This window comes from Chelon labrosus (genome assembly GCF_963514085.1).
Source record: "Chelon labrosus genome assembly, chromosome: 7".
NCBI classification, from domain to species: Eukaryota; Metazoa; Chordata; class Actinopteri; order Mugiliformes; family Mugilidae; genus Chelon; species Chelon labrosus.
Window position 1 is genome coordinate 14163692 of NC_140343.1, and position 21007 is coordinate 14184698.

The following is a 21007-nucleotide window of genomic DNA, read 5'->3' on the forward strand; positions in this document are numbered from 1 at the left end:
TACCGTGTGGATTTGTGGTTTGGAAGGAGACACAATTGCACTTGACAAACATCTGGACGCAGAGCTTCTCAGACCATTTCCTGAGGAGCTTTATGGAATCATATCAGCGGCACACCTGGATTTGTAGGCAATTAAATGCCATCTAGTCATCTAAGACTCATTTTTATGTGAGGTGTAAAGTGACTAATAGACCTATCACTCCGAGTAACTATTATGTGCTACTCTGTGTGTGTTTGTGCTGCATATTGAGCGTGTCCACAGAGCTGTCATGAAATTGTGTGTGAGTGTCGGAGCGTCTGTGTGTTCGAGTCTCGATTCATATCAGTTTGAGCCTGAGTCTTTGTGCATGACTGATTGCTTTGTCTGTCTGACCACAATTGAAAAGGGATCCATCTCTTGCCTCTCTCTCTCTCCTCCTCCCTCTCTCTCTCTCTCTCTCTCTCTCTCTCTCTCTCTCCCCCTCTGTGTGTGACTGGGTGTCTCTATCTACTCAGTTCCACCTTAAGAGGAGCTTTAGCAGCCTGTCGTGTTTGTGTTGAAGCCAACAGGCACAATATATTACAGTCTAGGGCTTGCTGCTGAAAAGCCCGCTGGATCCTCCACTGACCTGCTGTTCTTTCCTGCTTTCCTCTTGCGTTTTTTTTTTTCCACATTTAGATTAAAAACAAAGCTCTCTCTCTCTCTCTCTCCCTTCTCCCCTCCCTCTTCCTCCTCCTTCTTCTTCTTCTTCTCCTTCTCCTTCTTCTCCTTCTTTTCTGCGGCAGCAGTCAAGGAAGAGGCTTCAGTGTGTCAGAGAGAGGGTGAAGAGGAGGGAAAGCACAGGAGAAGACTATTTGGTCGAGCTGAGTGTGTGTTTACGTTTGCATGTTTCGCCCTTGGACCGCTGGGTGAAGGGGCACAAGGATAGGAGTAGGAGGAGGAGAAGTAGGAGATGGGAAATTCTCTGTGTCATGTCACTGTGTGTGGACCTTGACTGATCACAGGGTGACGGAGGCGAGGAGAAGAGGACAAACTGAGACTTCACCGGGAGAAGGAGGAAGAAGAGGAGGAAGAGGTGAAGTCTGCTGCTCCATTTTATCGTGACATTCTTGGATAAACAAATCGACGGACTGAGTGTTCTTCGGTGATACGTCAACATCAAACGATAAAGAGCGAGTGGAAGAAATAGAAGAGTAAAGACTGCTGCGTTCACCCCGGCTAAGGAGCAGGGACTGGACTTACTGAGTGTGAGTGTGTGTGTGTGTGTGTGGGTTTGTGTGTGTGTGTGGCTGTGTAACCGGTGGAGGGCAGAGGAGTGGAGGGCCAGGGGACTAACCTGGCCATCAAACGGACTGGCAGCCTCTCCTCTCCTGGGATCATGTACCCTCAGGGCAGGCATCCGGTAAGTACCTCCTCATGTCTCTTTTTCCTGTCTGTCTCACTTTCCCTACCTGTCTCTCCATCTCTCTCCGTGTCTGTCTGTCTCTCACCTCCAATGTCTCTGTGCCTTTTTATGTCTCAGATTTACCTTGCCACCACTATCTGCCTCTTTCCTTCCTTGCCCCCGGACTTCTCTTATTACGCGCCTTTGCTTCCTTTTACTTCCTTCTGATCTTTCTCCATGTCTCGCCGTGTCTTTGTGTCCATGTCCTTCGGTCCGTCTTTCTCTGGCATGTCTCTGTGGCCCCTCTCTTGTTTAGTTACAGGGACTGTACTGTAACACGAGGAGTGAGACATGACCGGAGGGGAGTTGGGTGTTTGGGCTAAGAGATTCCCTGTTATGTACACACACACACCCACCCACCCACGCACACACACACACCCACCCACCCACGCACACACACACACACACACACCACCCCTCTGTGTCAGCTACAACCAGGTACCTTTGATATCTTGTTGATGGTTGGCTGTGTAGGTGGCATTCAACTGAGTGTGCACCACTCAGCTTGAGTGTGTATATGCATGTGTGTGTGCATTATTGCACATTCATCAGTGCGTGTGTGTGGAGTGCATGACAGTATGTATTTGAGAATGTGTGTGTGTGTGCCTGTGTGACAGACTCTGTCCAGCCATCAGACATCCATTTGCTCATTTCTGTTGCTAAGTAAACACACACGCATGGACAGTTTAATTGATAGTTTAATTCTACTTAATTCATTTCCATTACCACTAAGAAAGGTCCTGAGAGCACAAGTACTTCGCCTTTAATACCTCTTTAAAGTCCCTTCCCTCCTTCAGTTTCACCCTCCGTCAGCAGTGAGAATTTGCTGCTAATTTACCTGCCAGGGTAAAATAAAGGTTAAACACGCAGACTAAAAAACACAGAAGGATGAATGACAGCTTAGGCTCAATCTGGCTTAGGCCATTCGTTTCACGGGGGCCCTGGTCTGGTTGCTATAATCAGATTTGGTTTTCAGTCTCTTTGTATCTGCTACAAATGGGTCAGTGGCCACTTTGCTTCACAGTCAGCCAGCAAGCCAGCCAACCACTCAGTCAGCCAGCCATCCATCCAGCCAGCCAGCTATCACACAGAATTATGAATGACATTTTCACAAGAGGAAGGCATGAGGAATCAATTATGTGTACAGAGAGAATGCTAATAAGCCAGCCGCTGGAAAACAAGGGAGAGAAAGACTCTGAGAGAAACCGAGAAGTGAAAAACAAAGGGAGAAAGTGAAAGATGTAAGAACCAAGAGAAAAAAAAAAGAAAGAGAGAGAATCCTTTAAAAAGAATAGGGCCGGGGGTGGAAAGAGAAATGAAAATGAATGAGTGATACGAAGGAAGAATATAGTGTGAGCATTCCTCTGTTCTCTCCTTTAGAGCCGTATCAGAGAGCTTCCTGCTGCGATGCTCTGCGTTTGTGATAAAGTTCAATCCCAGATTGAGCCAACTCCAACCGATCGATATAGCCTCCATCTCGCTCTTTCTGCCTCTTTTCTGTTTTTCTCCCTCTTCTGTTTTCCGTCTCTCTCCTCCTTCCTCTGCGACCCTCCTCTGCCAGTGGAACTTTATTTCTAGTGTTGCTGTGAAATGTGATCTGTGGAGAGGTGTGTTGGTGCAAAGAACAGTTGTGTGTGCGCATGGATGTGTGTGTTTGCCTGCTTATCCATACTATTGCGTGTTTGTGGTTACAGATTGTGTGCATGTGTACATGTTAATATCCATGTATGTATGTGTATATGCAGTAGAGAACTGCTTGTAAATTGAATTTTTTGCTTTTCCAAGTGCAACTTCTATATTAATTTAGCTTAGATTGATTTATTCATTTATTAAGTTAGCTTTATTCATTAGAGTTCATCGTTTACGTACTTGCAATTGTTCATATTTGTTGTTTATTAGTTTCCATTCATCTCAATATGTTAAGAAAACGAACTTTCCTTGTTGCAGTTATGTACATGCCAGAAAATAAAACCAGAAGCCAAACCAGAAGCACTGTGTAAAAATACAATACCAACTTTGTTCAAGATTGAAGTTGGTTATCAAACTGTTTTTGATTGCACACGTTTCATAATGGTCTCTATTTAGAACGGCATGACTACATGATGATAATGAAACTTTGACTGAAAAGTAGCACTGATCAAATTGTTGTCGACAGTCTTCTCTTATGTCACTAAAGTGACTCTCAACTGGAAAGAAGAAAGTCTGTTTAAAAATGACGATTTGTGTGAAAACGGTCTGAAGTCTAGTAAAATACATGCCTTTTGTGTTGTGATGATTTAGTCAAAGGCTTGATATATGCTTTGCTGGAGTCAGTCGGCCATCACGGTCTAATTCCATCATCGTGCCGTGAATGCCGCTCCCCTCAGCCCCTCTGTGTCCCCTTTGAAGGCGATAAGGAAGGTATCTACAGTGTAAATAAAGTTTGCATCCGAGGCTCGAGCGGCTTTGTTGTTTTTCTAGTTTTATCAGAGAAGAAGTCAGACTTTGTTCTGCTCGCTCTCTGGTGGGAAAGGGTTAAAAACTGAGGGCTGATTTGCCAGGCGAACAGAACTGTAATTGGTTCCACTGGATTTTTGTGGGAAGCGTTATCAGAACTGTGTGTGCGCGTGTGTGAGAGAGAGAGGTGTGTGTTTGCTTAATGTGTATTTTTGTGGTGTGTGATTTTCCATTTACGTGTCTCTCTTCTATTTGCGAGTGCATACATATTTGTATTAGCTGTGCGGCTTGTTTGTCGACGTAGATGTGTGAATATGTGGGTTTGTCCGTGTTGACTTGTGTACTTTATTTCCAGTGAGAGGTTAAGGTCTGTTGTTGAGTGCCTTTATGCTGAACTTGCCTTGGTGCAGAAATACTTGTCAGGTGCTTTGCTCCAAGCATCTTGGAGTTCTTGCCACAGTTCTTCTTGTGGATTCAGACCGTCTCACTGTCTTCTGTGATGTACTATAACCCCACACCAAGTCCACATTTGGGCTCTGTTGGGGTTTGTTGCATGACTTCTTGTTCTTCTTGTCTCTGAAGATAGTTCTGAACAACTCTGGCTGCACTAATGGGGTCGCCGTCCAGCTGCAGAATTAATTTGGGCTTCAACAGACGCCTCCTTGCTCATTTTGAGTGATGGAGAAGAATCTAAACCGCTAACGTGCCTGAAGCTTTTGCGCGTGTTTGTATTTGTCCTTGTGTTCCTGTAAAAGAACTTGTGTGTAGCTGTTAAAGTGAGTCTTTGTGTGCGCTTGTGTTGATTTGGGAGAGGAAGGGGAAAGGAGAGCAGTGGAGGTTGGTGCATGTGTGTGTGTGTGTGTGTGTGTGTGTGTGTGTGTGTGAATGTTCACTGTGTGCCAACAACAATAACAATAAATAAGGTCCCAGTCCAACCTCGACTCTTGCTGTGAATGTACAAGCCGTTGATTAGCTGCCACACCCCAGTGAGGGAGAGAATTTAGAGCGTGTTTTCATGGCTAACAGAGATGTCGATAACTGCTAGCTTGCTCGCGATTCTGATCACCCCTACACTCGAATGCACACACTGACCCGCGCACACAGCACGTCTTTTTAATAATTATACAGTGTGTATTCGACACCGGCACAAGCTCACATGCAAGCTTCTGTTCTGTCGACTGCACATTTACAGAAAGCTGCGGAATCTGGAAAGGTTGGCCTGTGTGTACACTTTAAGCTGTCGCTCTGTGCGCACACTACACATTTTTCGCCAGCGCTAGCAGTTGCGGTGGCTGTAGTCTGGAGGATCAAACTGAGTTTATTCTGCAAGCGTGCAAATAAAATGAGACGGAGCGCGCTTGAAAGAGAAAGAGAGGGAAGTGTGGACTTTGGGCCTCAGTTTGCATCTAGAGTTGCAACAATGCTATATTCAAACAAAATACTACCGCTATACACAGAGTTTTTTCTGATAACTATTATCTTATTGTGTGGGAACACCATTCAGCCAGTTGCTGCTTTGGAAATGTTTGTCGTGACACTAATATAACTGTTGGGTTGTTATTATTAGGAGGCATGTGTTTTGAGAGAGCATGAGAAGCATAAAAGAAAAGGTGCCAAAGAACCAAGTTTGGCAGCGTGTGTGGTTAAATTTACAGAAATCCTCGCAACCAAAGTGTATAATCCTCCATGTGTGTGCTTAGGTGGAGCTTCCTTCTCCTATTGGCCATGAAAAGGGCCAAGTAAACAAACTAAAGCCAAATATTTGGCCACAGCAGTCACGTGTGTTTCCTTAATGCGGGACCCTTTAAGAGTCTTACCGTGTGTCTTAAAGTTGGATTTTGATGCTTGCACGTTAATGCACATAAGATGTAATTTGGGCGTAATTTTGTTGTCTCAGTGGCAGTGCTTAACTAGTTATTAGTGCGTGTTGAGTAAGTGCTCGCTAATGTGTGTGTAGAGTTTCTTAGACTCGCAGATGTGAGGCGTTCACTCTCGCACACACTGGACCTGTCTGTCTTTTTGGTGTACAGCTGTGTCAGGCAGTTTGTTTTCCCCAAACATTTGTGGCTGTAATGAAAGCCATGTACGGCAAACAGCACAGTGAATATTTGTCGCCTCCCACAGATGACATCCTCCCCTCCTTTGGACTGTCCTTGTCTTGTTTTGGTCTGATTCCGTTCGGCGTTTCAAAGGAAGCCCTTTTAAAATGGCAAGACGTCAAGTAACAACAATACAGCTGGAGCGAGACCCGACCACAGAACATGCAAAAAAGTCACACAAGCAACCAATAAAGTCTGATCTGACGTCTGCATCCGCCCAGATTAACTCTGCTCTCTGATTAAAAACAGGCCGTTTTCTATCCTCAAATCCTGTGTTCTTTTCTTTGCCATTAAAAGAAATGATCAGAGCGGTGCTTGGATGGAGTCCAGAGACTCATTTGGCTGCCAATCTTTCCCTGATTTGTAATCCACTGCTGATTTAGCGGCTGACTAGTAAGCTGCAGCATTAAGTGGCTAGCTCTCTGACAGACTTGCTGACTTGTTAAGTTGTGGCCCGGCTGGCTGATTGAACAACTTTTGACCAGTTGGCTCGCTGGAGAACTGACTGACTGAGTGCCTGAAAACTGAATCACTTGGTAAAGAGTGGTAAAGATGTTTGTTGGTTCTTATTGGTCCCTATTGTTTGGACGCTGGCTGAATCTTTATCAAGACTGGAAATGGAGGCAAAACTGTGAATAACGTACTGTACATAAAAAATAAAGTATGATGATCTCATGAAAAGATGGCTGGTATGCAAGTCACATTCCCATTCTTCCATCCAGCCTCTCTTCAGTCTATCATCCGCACACAGTCCAAACCAATGAGCTGTTGCTTATGTTCATCGCTGCTCACTTCACCAGACACAAACACTTGCACACACACACACACACACTCAGACGTGTACACAAGGGGCACTGACATTCCTCTGCCACACTTGGCATTTCTCATCTATTCATGTGCCTTTTCCCTAAATATTTCACCAGCCAATTATTATTTCATGCACTATCTGAATGTGTCTCTGCTTGTCTCAGCGAGACACAGGCAAAAGAAAGAACAAAGGGAGGAAGATGGAAAAATAAAAAGAAGAGAAAAGGGAGGGAGGAATGAGGTGACAAGAGAAAGGCCATAGGAAATAGAAAATATTTTGTGGGTGTTTTGTTGAAATGAATACATGCATGCATAGGCATGCCTGCCTCTATGGAGTGAACGTTCATGTGTTGGTGCCAGGGGCTAAATAGATAGAAGGAGAAGACAAGCAGACAGATAGAATCATTTCTTTCCCAATCACTTCCAGACCTGCATCTGTTTCACAGTTGCTGCCTCTGTCGTGCAGCCGCTGCCAGTGGTGGAAAAACAGGCAGCTGCTCGAACAGAAGACTTCCATGTGACAGAAAGACAGACAGGGAGCGAGACTGACTCAGAGACAGATAGAAGCAGACTGACCTAATAATCAAACGGAATGTGAAAAAGGAGATGACGCCTGTCTGGAAGTAAGTGTGGCAAACGGCAAAGCTGTTGCAATACCGTTCGGAGATACTAATCGAAGGTAAAGTTTATAACGTCTGTGAGAGGTCTGCCGTGGTTCTAAACAGGTCATTTTCTGCAAATTTTATTTATTTTTCATTTCAGAATATATTTACTTTTACAGGCGGCACAGTGGTGTGGTGGTTAGCACTGATGCCTCACAGCGAATCCAGGCCGACTGGGGCCTTTCTGAGTGGAGTTTGCATGTTCTCCCTGTGTCTGCGTGGGTTCTCTCCGGGTACTCCAGCTTCCTCCCACCGTCCAAAGACATGCTGGTTAGGTTAATTGGTGATTCTAAATTGGCCGTAGGTGTGAGTGTGAATGGTTGTCTGTCTCTCTGTGTTAGCCCTGCGATAGACTGGTGACCTGTCCAGGGTGTACCCCGCCTCTCGCCCGGTGACAGCTGGGATAGGCTCCAGCCCCCCCGCGACCCTTCACAGGGTTACAGAAAAAACAATATTTGGCAATGCTGCCTTTTTCACGTAATACCATGAAAAGATTACGAGAGCGTGATTGAATCAAATGTTCTATGCAGTACAATAAAAGTCAGAGGAACAACGTTTTTACAAGTGCATCCCTGTTCTTTGTAACGTCCTAATCTTTGAATGGTTAGGGTTACAGACAAGACTCTGGCCCAGAGCGCCTAAGTCAGCAGTCGATAGCCGACTGGGATTGGTAACGTTCACACTGAAATGAATGCACGTACCAAGCATGCGGGTGGCGTGATTTGTATCCTTCAGTTGATTTCACACTTCTGATTGACATTCAGCTGCAGTGATCCGCAAAGAAGAGTAGAAATGCATCACAAATTCAGATTGTAAAAGCAGATTTGTAGATGATTTTTGAGGACAAATGTTTCAAATGGAGGGATGTATCATCGTGTTATTTCTGTTGGAGCAGATAGATGGATTATTTATCCCTAGGGAAGTTTGGTGTCCAGTAGCTTCATCACATAGAAACAGGCTGAAGTGTCATTTCATCAACATGCTTACACGTCATCATGCCACTTTAATCAACTCTTACAGTCAAACTAATGACAGTCCTACTGACACGCAGTTAAACACAGACGGGTGATAGCCAGCGTGTCTCAACTCCAACCTGATATATGATACAGTAAAACAGGCTTCAATCACCACTCCTCCCCTCCTCTCACCTTCCTCCTCCCTCATATAATCCTTCCTAATTCTCTTCCCCCGTGCCAGCTCGTCCAAATTGTGATTGACTGCTGTCCCACACGTAGCGTACTGTGTGTCTGCGTGTGTTTATGCACTACTGACCTTTCTGCCTCTTCCTCTCCCCCTCCTCCACCTCCCCCTCCTAGATTAACCAGATCCGTTTTGGGTTTCAGAATCCCCTATGCTGAATGATATGGCGCTCGCGCACATACACACACACACACTCGAACACACATACACATATGTATACACACACACACACGAAAACACAGGAGGCTTTCGGCTGTTTTTTTGGCCCTCTGTGACGCGCTATTGGACCCCTGACAGTCTGTGCTGCCATCTGTCACAATACAGGAGAGACGAAACACACATACACTCCAACAACAAATGTTTGTCCTGGTGTACATACGGCACAACTTGCTGATGCCTCCATCTTTGTAAACACTGCAGAACCGTACACACACACAGCTCATGTAAGACATCAAGTCTCTTGTTATTACTATTAAGCGTGAACTAATTTGATACCAGCTTTCCATGCTAGTCTCTTTATCCTGACAGACAGAGCTCAACACAAGCGGGGAATATTCCTCCTTCTGCCTGTGGACCTCATAACTCTTTCTTTAAATTTCTTTTGTGCTCTTTAAAGAAGTTTTGTCGCTCCTGGGTCTATGGAACTCATTCAAAAAAGGTGCAACTGGCAAATCAAAAGTAAGACTTTTAGTCCGACAGATGAAAGGAATTCAAATCTCTCTCATCAGTGCACTACATAGGACGATACCGTCGGTTGTGACTCGCAGATCTCTTGTATAATCCTGATCTGTGATTATAGGCTTTGTTATATGACTTAGTGCTGCTGATGTAACGCGCCAGCAGCACTTTGTCTGCGCGCATTCACATGTCCCTGTGTTCATGTCTGCATGGCAGCAGATGGTGGGAGCAGTATTACCACAGGCCTATGGACAGGGAGGGTAGAGCAACTAGGCTGTGTTGACTACAGCAAAGACAGCATGGCTCTTTCTCCCTCTCTCCCTCCCGCTCTCTTTCTCTTCGTCCTCTTCCCCTCAGTGTCAGACGGATGAATGGCTGGCTATCTCTCTCAGTCAGCAGCCACCACGCTCTTTCATCATCTGTCTCTCTGCTCGTTCTTTCATTTCTCTGTAAGAATGTCAGACTAGTCTATCACTCCCTCCATCCCTCGGCCCATCCATCTCTCTGCCTGTCAGATGAGAATCTGTCTCTTCTGACTCTTTCCCTTGTCAGTCCATCCCTCTGTCCCTGCCCTCCCTCTGAGGGTTTGTGTGTACTTGAAGTGTGGATCTGCATGCGCCGTATTTGTTTGTGTCTGTGTTTTCAATGCGCTTATGGCTGCACGGGTGGGTTTGTGTGTATCTGCGTGTGCCAGATCGCTATCTGTCCTCCCCAGCCCCTCCCTCCTCTCCTCCCCTCCCCCTCTCTGTGTGTGTGTGTGGTGTGAATCAAGGTCAGTGGGGATCTGTTGCCAGACACCCCCCTACCCCCGAATCGCTACCTCCCACACACACACACCCAGCGGGTTTGTGTGTAGTGTGCCCATCCAGCCATCTAGATGTCCCCACTATGCCTGCCTCGGCTCAGTTTAGCTCAGGCTCAGCTCGGCTCCGCGGATTAATTACTGGGAAACCCACCGCGTCTCTGACCTCCACCGTCGGACTAATTGAAATCTAATTGAATTGTGCTTGTCTAGACTAATGAAGCCCCGCCACTGAAACCGCCAATCTTTTAGCCGTACTTGTGGCCCGATAGCCACCCAGCTGCACTGTAGCGACTGCACGGTGCCACTCAGTTTGGATGGATGGGTGGCTGAGTAAATGAATTGATGCATGGATGAATAACCAGATGAACAGAAAGCTGAAATTCACTTTACAACTCATAGTGTCTTTGAACCTGATCTGGTTGACCACAGCAGATGAAAATCATAGTTTTCTCCGCTTACCAGATCACTTTGCAATGCAGACTGAAAACATAGATTTGGGGAGCAAAAGAAAAGTCACTCGCCCAACTGCTGCAGGAATCGGGGTTCTGTTGCCACCTCTGATGCTCTGGGCTCGGCAGGAGGCCTCATTGTCATAGTGGGTTACATTGCAAGGTGAAAGCAGACAAGTTGTTCTTGTCTTTGATAGAAACGCTGCATCCGGATGCTTGTGGATCGAGAGGTTGGCTCTAAAAAAAGATGTGCACGCTTTGCTGGTGTAAGCATTTATACTTGTGTGCTGGTGTGTTGGCATCATGTTGTAATTATGCAGCTCGCTGTGTTGAGATTGTGTCGTTCAAACAGTGGTGACTGGGAGTGAGCAGCTCATGTTTTACTCAAAGTTAATCAATGTTGAATAGTTACTATTATTGGAATCACTGTATTGCACAAAAAGGAAAAGACGTCTTGGATGGTGTGTAGGAGGCAGACCGAGGGAGAATTGTCTGTTGCCGGGATCTGATAGATGCGAACACAAAATGTGTTTTGGACCAATCACACCTGTTGTGGTCTGCATTGCCATGGCTTGCGGTTACTGTACATTTATGGGGAGGTGAACGTCAGGCTATGGGGTAGACTCAGAACCATAGATCTGGCATATACTTGCATACAGTCATGCCAAGTTTTGTGAAATTCGGGCTGTAGTGGGCGCTACAATGACTACATGTTTATATCTGACAAACTACAGTAAACTGCTTGACATTTGACAATAATAATCTGTGGATGACTCCTTACAAGCCCACCAAGTTTCATGCAATACGGTCTATAGGGGGGCGCTACTGGTGACGTGTAAATATTTGCGTCCTATCTCCTACTCATTTGGCAGACCCAGCTTTCCCCTAGTCACACTTGACCTCCTGTCAGGTCTTTTCCCACCTGCTTTAGCCTATAACTCCCTCTAGTTGAAATTAAATTACTGATGGAAAGTGGCATTGATACCTGTCAGTCTGTATCCTCCCCAGGCTGACGGTGGGAGTCCCATAGGGAGGGGAAATTAGCCAATCCAAACTGTGAGGAAAAGGGAGAAGAATGCAAAGAAGGATGTATTTTGTTGCATGAAAATCTCCCCTGAGAATATGCAATTTCAAAAACACCCTGCCACTGCTGCTTACTCTATCTCGAATCCCAAACAAAACAACCACGGCGTCAAAAACATCAACAGTGCCCTTGTTTCTCAAACTTCATGAAGACTATAGAGGAGGAGGAGGAGGAGGAGGAGGGCTGTTATTGAAAGCGCTTTAGACAGACATGGAGGGCTGGTGGTGGACCCCTGGGAGGGGATTGTTTTGTTGGGTCTTCTATAGCTTTTAGCAGGTGAGAGACGGTGCCGTGATTCCCTATAAGTTATTCATTTGATGTTTCCTCCCTTCTCAGCTCTTTGTAGGCTGGAATACATTAGCAACCTGGCAGAGTGGAGAGGATGCTAATGTGGAAGCGAGGGAGAGGGAGAGGGAGTGGAAGAAAGGATGGGGCAGTGGAGGGAAGGAGGCAGAGTCATTAGTGGAGGAGGAGAACAGAAAGAGAGAGGACAAGGCTTTATGATGTGTGGGAAGGGGAAGTGACCTTCCCTTTCACTTTCATCTTGGCTTTTTTTCTCCCCTTGCCTTGCTCCCTGACACACACATACAAGCTCATGCGCACACACACACTCAAATGTATGGTGCTTAGAGATTCACATGCACCTGCACACATACAGCACAAGCACAGGGCATACAGTCTTCTCTAGAACAGGCACACACACACATTCTTGCCTCATTATCTGTTTTTCATGCGTTCTCTCTCTGTTTTTCCTGTGCAGGTCCCCTTGCAGCCTGGCCAGTCTTTCAAGTTCACAGTCCTGGAAACTCTGGACCGTATCAAGGAGGAATTCCAGTTCCTCCAGGCTCAATATCACAGGTACACACACACGACACACAGTCTCACCTTCCAGTTCATTAGGTACCCTACTGAAAACGAATGCATTCTAATACAGCAATCATGCTCTAAGTCCTATCTTCATGAAGGTTATGGTATTCAGCATTAGTTCATAATAACTGAGAGAGATGTTGATTTAACTGTGTTTTCATGTTGGAGGCTGTTGTTTGTAGTTTATGGAATTGTATTTTGTTGTACCGGCACATGTTTCTATTATTTTGACAACCCCATTTTAGTCAGGGTAAACAACAGAAACACCTTTGTGCTTAATTCAGGGAAATTTAAGGACCATGTCTATTCTCTTATGAGTCACAACTGTTTTGGAGGCACAAGAGAGACCTACACAATATTAGGAAGGTGGTCATAATGTTATGCCCGATCGGTGTACATAGGAAACCCATAGATGTGGTGTGTTTTGCTAAATTTAGTTTCACAATCTTTATCTAAAACTAGCAACTTGCCTCTGTTATAATCCGTGTACTTTTACTGTAATTAGACAAGTCAATAAAAGATCCACCATCAATAAAATAAAACAAATATGTCTTGTCTAATCTAAAATACAATATATGATTTTAGTCATTCTGTCACACGTTTAAAGCGTACCTACATGTTTGTGACATATATTATACTGTAGTCTCCATCGTATCGAATGAAATGTTAGGTGATTAAGGTCTTTTATTGTCTGCAGCCAGAGGCCACTGATGATCATGTTGTCATATGGCTGACCAGAAGTGACCTTGGCTAAGAAAGATAAACAGTCCAGCCTCTTGCTCACACCTCAGTGGGCAGTTTGAACAGCCTGCTGCGATACAAGAGCAACACTATTTAACTACAAGGTTCGGACTAGTGGATCTCAGGGACTCACGCACATGCACAGTGATGCTGTAGATGTTCATTATAGTAAACCATCTGATATTAAAGCATTAAAACGAAAGATAATATTCTAAACCCAGAACTACTACACGAATAAAGAAACAATGCAACAAAAATGGCTGTATGTCTGAGAAGGTTCTGAGTCGTCATATATCCAAAAACCTGAAAACAAGGGCAACTGGACTTGTTGGTTTTCTTGAAAATCCAAGTTGCTCATGAGCAACAACCACAGATTTAAACCCCAACTCCCCACCAGTCTTTTAGAACTGAAGAAGCTACTTGGATGAGAGGAACACTGCAAGTAAAGCTGATCCATTTAGTTAAGTAGAAACAACTGTCACACAGGGATGTAACAAGTAACATAATAAAAATAATCAGGCACTCGTGTGCACTATGTGTGATGAATTGCAGTAGAGGCCACGACATATCATAAAGGTGACATTTTATAGTCTCACTTTCAGCAATAGATGTCTATGACAAGAAATCATTTTTTGCTCTCCTACAGGTCCCTAAACTTAGTTTGACCCTTGAAATGTTTGAGTCCTGTGGAAATTATTAAAATTAATTTGAAAAATAAAAGGGTTAAATCATGTTTGTGTCCTTTTGTCCTTGTGCAGCCTGAAGCTGGAGTGTGAGAAGCTGGCAAGTGAGAAGACTGAGATGCAGAGGCACTACATCATGGTGAGTCCTATCACAACTACCGTGCTGAAATTTATCAGACTGACCGGGACACCCGGAAACTCTGACACTATGTTGTTTAGGGTTTATGTCAATGGCAGCTAAAGTTTGCTTTGTGTTTTCTCTCTCTCTCTTTGTTCACTTTTATGTTTCAGTTTACTTTCTAGATTCAAAAGTAGTGAGAGCATTTCTAATTTCTACATTATATAAACTGTCCTTTAAATGACGAACTGAACTGAACTGATGAGACTCCACATCTATAGATTAGCCCTCATATCTCTAATATCTGGTATTTATTCACTTAACAAACAAGTTACGTGCAGAGCCGAGTATCTTAAATATCAATAATAGTAGCCGTGGAAACATTTGCTATCATGAGTTTTTCTGCGGTGTGTTTCTGGCACATTGTTTATCTTGTTCTCTCGTAACTCTCCTACGCATACTTATTTCCATATCTCTCACCATATTTTATTCCTCCTTCCTCCTAGACTATATTTCTTAGCCCTTGTTTTTCTCTGTGTTTTCTCTCGTGCGCTAACAGCCTGAGCTCTCCGTGTCGGTGTGTCTGCGCGACTAAAGGCTCTCATGTATTGTAAGCCTTCGTCTGTGGTACAAAACCCACACAGAGCCGACCAGAATACGATATGCACCATCTGCTAAGCTGCTCGCATTTCATAAACCTGGGAGAGCAGGCAGGATCAGGGCCGTAAGCTAGATAGACACACAGATGGATAGACGGAAAGAGGGAGGGAAAGAGAGAGAGAGAGAGAGAGAAAGGTAGACAGGCAGATAGACTGACGAATAGAGAGAGTGTGAGAGGAAAGCAAGCAGACAGGCGAACTGGCAGGCAGACAAATGGATATAGACGCTCACCGATAAACACACGCACACACACAAACACACAGGAGATACCGCAAACTCATTCATTCATCTACACTTACACACACTCTTGGTCTTGTGTCCTTATGAGGACCATGTCAATGTAATAAGTGTCACATTTTTTTGAAAAATGCCACATTTACTTTTTCTTCAAAAGAGATAACTTTGTAGTGAAACACTGCTTTTTTTGTTGTTGTTAAAAGTGATTTTTGAAACTGATGACAGTGATAAGTCTGTCTGGCATTGTGGTAATTATTCATATGGCTGACAGTAGTTAAAATGAGACCGCGTAACTAATGAAAGAAGGAAAAAACATTATTTCTCTTGCAAAATAAAAGTTGGGTATCGAAGAAATAAAACATCTTGATCGATTTTATACATTCAGGGTTTCTGCTATTTGGTTCGGCATGAACATAATCTCGTGGCGGCTAATGCTAGTTAACGAATGTAATAATTAAAATAATGCGTTCATTAAAAACAAAATCGCAACTGTCCACGAGGCACAATGATATAAAGTGACCGACTGACGCCTGCAGTGATTGGGGGTTGGAAGTGTCGGCCAATCATGTCTTTGTTTCACCAGTCACATAACCATGTCAGGAAGTGTTAGAGGGACAATGGTGAGACAATGGAGACTCTCCAACAATGTAGCTGTCCACACTTTTGTGCAACGTCTGTCGCTTGTAGTGAGAATATAGCATAAGTGACTTTACTAAGTTAGCTTCCTGACGCTTCAAATATGATTAATGACATCTTAATATCTTGTGGAGAACATTTATGGATTCACTATTTCTTGAGAGACGTTAACAACCATTAGTGCTACTGCATTTTAATTACTTCATCCACATTGGCTTCAGTTTTCGGAAAAGGTGGCTGGATTCATCTTTTATAAACAGTCTATGCAGAATTATTTACTTTACTGTATTAACATGATTTGTCACATACATATGGCCACCTTTTGAAGTTGTGTTTTTGGCAAGCTCTTAAATACAACTGTCAATCAATGTAATACTGCGTATCAACAAATTCATGCATCTGCATAACCAACCAGGTGTGAGTTTTTGTTGAGGACACTAAACTGATCTAACTGTGCATCTCGGTGTAAAAAAAAAAAAAGCTTGATGTGTACAGAAATGTGGTACCGTACTGTGGAGAACACACACAAAGAAAAGAAAACCCTGAAAGCCACAGATTTTCAAAAACACCCACTTCACTAATCTCAGGCACTCCCCATTTTAGCTGTGGTTTCACAGAATTACAGTGTGGAGCAAACAGCCCAGACAAACATCCACCTTCTCTATTGTAAATCTCTCCTCCCTTTCTTTTACAATAGAAGCGGTGGCGTGCCGGCTCATATGCATTTTTGTGCCTTTCCATGGACAGGGGCAATGGGTGACATTTAATTGAACTTTGTGCATATTAAATGTCAGCCTCTGTGACCACTGCCCCATTGGCAAACTGGGGACGGGGGAGAAGAGTATTCTTTACCGTATGTTTGGGTTCAACTCTGGGCTTTAACGGTTCCCTATGGCAGGAGGTCACAGAGCTGCAGATGCTCGTGACATATCCATATAGGCTGGCACGTCAGACAGTTAGCACCCCGGGCTATATTATTTGAGCAAGGGCTCACTGCGGTGCTGTGAATGGCTAAAACAGCGTTATGCCACTTCATAGGCATAGCTCGGAAATGAGAGGGAGGGAAAGAGGGAGAGAAAATGAGAGGGAGGGGAGAGAAAGAGAGGCTCAAAGGGAGAGATAGCTTGAGAGAAAAAAGGCTCGGAGAGTGTCAGACAGAAAAAACAGGGAGCTGCTGAGAGAGGGATACAAAGGGAGGCAGAGATAAAGAGAATAAAAGGAGGGAGGGAGAGAGTGATGGAGACAAAAGAGAAATACAGAGAGAGAGAGAGAAGAGAGTGAATAATTCTAAAAAGGAAAGAGAGAAGAAGAAATGAGAAAGTGAGAGATATCAGGGGACAGAATTGCAGAGAGGAGAGATGGAGGGTGAAAAAAGATGCTGTGAAGGGATGAAACAGAGAGAGAGAGAGGATAAAAAGAAGAGTATACAACCCAGAGTGCAAGAGAAAGAGATAGTGATGTGTTTGTGTGGGGGGCGTGAAATGAAAGAAAGAGAGATAGAGAGAGAGAGAGAGAGAGGGTGCACGCACAGACACGTAAATAATGTGAAGCAACAACGGACTCGCTGCGCCCACAGAGGAGATAACCCAGAAGGCTATATTTAGCTCGTTAGGCCTGTCATCCACACTGAGGCCTGTTTCCACCGGCTGGGGCTCTGCTCACCACGCTGCACTGCTCCTGCCTCTACTATTCATCAGTTTTAAGCTCTTTAAATGCTAGGGTGAGGGACTGGAGCGTAGGGAGATAGTTATACTGGGTTATGCACAACTGATGCATAAGGATTTATTTTTATTTTTTTGTTTATCGCTTGAGATGATATGACAGTTAAGAAATATACAGAAACATACTGTGGCAAACTTAATGTAATGCTTTTTTAAACCAGCGCAGTCCTTTGAGGTTGAAGGTTGTTCTGTGGATCAACAAACCATTGAGTTTGTTGCATGCGTCATGTGCACTACCAACCATCAGTAAGGATTTTTAAGGACATGTTGCACCATCTTATGACATTGCTTATTGTTTACCTGAATCTCTTTTGAAACAGCACTTTCAAAAAAAATAAAAAACAATACTTGACAGGTGATTGTACGAACTGTGTTTATCTCTGTGGGTGGTTGAAGCCTAGGCAGAAAGCTACCACTCTGTGACAGCACCCACCTGTCACTCAGTGCTGTCAAAATTATGGACAACTTAAAGCACCAGTACAACATAAAGAAGTGAGTTATGTAAAATTCACTCCTATACAGATGCCTTAAGCTGTGAACATGCCTGCAACAATGAGGATCAGGGGTCAGAATTGAATAAAAAAGATAGAACCGCCTCCCATTTTTACAGTTCATCCAAATTACAGGGCTCTGACATTATTGACGCCTTAAACAACCCTAGAAATAATTTAACACCAAATGTTAATAATATTGGTGTTTAAAACCATGTAGGATTACTATTTTTCCACACAGAAAACTGATCAGGAATTGATAAGGAAACTGAAAAAGAGCTGGACCAATAAGCAGAATCAACAATGACGTGGGGTTTTGATAAAATCTAATGAATTCACATCCTAATGGAGACTGTTTACTTATGGAGCCAGTCTTAAGTGGCTATTCAAGGATTTTTTTTTGCACTTCCATGTTGGCTTCCATGTTTTCAGCCCTAGAGGTTGCTGCTTGGTCTAAACACAACAATTCATAGTGAGGGAAACTGTCAGTCTGGCTAGCTGTAGTTGTAGATGTAAGTAAAATTTGTGTATAAAATGTGCTCAAAGATTGACCTTCGTCACAACTAAAGCATGATGCTGATTGGTCTGCACCTCTGTGGATGAACCACAAGTGCAAAACTTGAAGCCTTGCAATATGTTTTGTCATGTAATTGCTGCATTTATCACAATGCTGGGAGAAACTAATGTGTAATTATATACATGTTTTATTTTTTATTGTTTTATCACCGTGTATCTGGTCAAGGTTTTTACACATAAAATTTTTTTCAGGGGAACTACTGTTTTTACAACCTGGACCTTATTTCTGAATACGATTGTTTATTCACCCATATAACTTTGGTGTTATTTGGAGTCGTTCGTCAGATATTTAGATCCGCGTATATCCGTATAGTGGGAGTGACTGGGGCACCGGTAACGCAACGGGGAATAGCACTAGCGTATCATAACAAAATAATGGTGACGTTTCGCGGCAGATAATGCTTTATTTAGAGGCTGTGTTTCGGTGCCCCAGTCACTCCCACTATATGGATATACGCGGATCTAAATATCTGACAAACGACTCCAAATAACACCAAAGTTTTATGGGTGAGTAAACGATTGTATTTTATGCCAGAAATAAGGTTCTAGCTTGTAAAAAACAGTAGTTCCCCTTTAACTGTCTTAGGCTAATGTTGCTCACTAGTTATTGAGCAAAAACACCAAACACCAAATGCTAAGAAACTATTTAAAGTAAATAGGTAGGCTGATAACTGCAACAAAAATAGTATTGGTTGAAATGCCTTAATAGTCACCGTGCTGCTAGATATCCCCTTGTGACATTTAAATTTCAGAAGTTTTTTTTTTTAAATCACATTTGCTACATTAATTCCCCAGTTGGCAATTGGTTAGTTTTACACATTTCACGCTTTGAGAGATGATGCCACAACCCTCTCAACTTGCTCCTGTCTATGGAGTGTTGCTGCAGTAAAATGCCACTGCCAGGTTTGGATACAATACATTTGTATGTTTGTCAAACGATAGCTTTTTGGATGGAATATATGTTTTCGGTTGGCTGTACTACTATGCTGGCTCATTTCTTCGTATTTGTAGAGAGACATTGGCAACGTGCAAGTTCAGTGGTACCTACAAACACACCCATGCGCACACACACACACACACACACACAGACATCAAGTCACACACGTTGAGTGTGTCCGTGGGCGTCTCGCTCTTCTCCGGCTGTTGTATTTATAATTCATGGCTCTCAGATTTCACTGCTCCCCTGGAATTCCACTGTGTATTTTTAAATAAGGTTGCTTTGTTGCCCTGGTTAATCAGGGGGCGGTAGACATGTTGGTCACATGCTTACACAGAGCGCAAGCGAGACTCCCGCCTGGAGAGCCGTGTTCACCCCTGCTGGCCTGAGGTTGAATCTTGAAAAGAGCAGATACATAAGCATGAGGCTCAGTGGGATGTGAAAGAAGGAGGAGGATATAACCATAACTGTTGTCTTGGATCATAAAACCCCCCAAAGTCATCATTTTAATTCAAATAGACCTTTGTGCTAAACTATCAATTCTCTCCTTCGTTCCCCTTGCCAGGATGTAATGGACTTTGCTGACGTAAAATAGGAAAATCCTTGATGATGGTCTTACGCCTGAAGGTTGTACGGAAACTAAGGGTTTCTGCCCTGGTTTTCTGAATGTTCTTTTCTCTTGAGGAGTTAATGTCTTCAGAAACCTCTTTTTACCCAGAGACTTGACTGTTCTCTTCTCATCCTGACTGTCAGACAGAAGACAAAACTCTTACAGGGGGGTGGAGGGAGTGGACTGCCTTGGCCCCTTTAACACAGAGCATAAAAAAGACATGTCTACTGGAGGGTGACAGCTCACAGTCGGGAGTCACATTAGGTGGCCTCTCCATCTCTGTGTGGGTGGGTGTGTGTGTGTTTAAGTGAGGTACAGAGGAACTGCAGGGGTCCGGTGTTAATGAACGGCCATGCTGCTGGCAAGACATAAAATACTGGTGTATCAAATTTCGTTATACAAAATACGAGTGAAATGAAACATGTGATATTAAATTATAGATTTTCTGAGCATATTTTGGGCGGCACAGCGGCGTGGTGGTTAGCACTGATGCCTCACAGCAAAAAGGTTCCGGGTTCAGATCCATTGGCCGACAGGGGCCTTTCCGTGTGGAGGTTGCATGTTTTCCCAGTATCTGTGTGGGTTCTCTCTGGGTACTCCGGCTTCCTCCCACTGTCCAAAGACATGCTCCTTAGGTTAACTGGTGATTCTAAATCCGCCGTAAATTGGCCTCTCACCCAATGACAGCTGGGATACGCTACAGCTCCCCCCGCGACCCTTCACAGGACAAGCGGTTACAGAAGATGAATGAACGAATAACCATATTTTGTTTCCTGTTATCAACAGTGCGTGCGTGGAAGTGTCTTAGATTTAAGCACAGATCGAAAAATAATGAAAAACGTTCTTGTTTTTAGGCCATTGGTGAGCGTTGTGTCAGTGAGTGCCGCACTGTTGGCGTTAGTGAAACTCCTGGTGGCGACTTTTCAGCCAATTAAGAATGTGAGAGAGAGCTCTGTGATTGGCTGTTTAGTTTAGTGAGATGAGAAATGGAAGTTATTAAAGTAAGAAAACAACTTGTTAAGGGGGTGCACACAGAAAGCAGTTCTCATTTTCATTCATTCATTCATTCATCTTCTGCAACCGCTTA

At 43.9% G+C, this 21007-nt stretch overlaps 1 protein-coding gene across 4 annotated transcripts in view; it reads left to right on the forward strand.

The window, feature by feature from the left end:
- The first annotated feature begins 598 nt into the window (after positions 1–598).
- The window catches only part of tle2b (TLE family member 2, transcriptional corepressor b), a 76460-nt gene continuing 56051 nt past the window's right edge, over positions 599–21007 (forward strand). For all 4 annotated transcript variants that reach the window (XM_084548671.1, XM_084548672.1, XM_084548669.1 and 1 more), the window contains exons 1-3: positions 599–1381; positions 12404–12501; positions 14010–14073. In XM_084548671.1, the coding sequence (XP_084404797.1) occupies positions 1358–1381; positions 12404–12501; positions 14010–14073 (186 nt within the window). In that variant the 5' untranslated portion in view covers positions 599–1357. The remainder of the gene's footprint in view (positions 1382–12403; positions 12502–14009; positions 14074–21007) is intronic.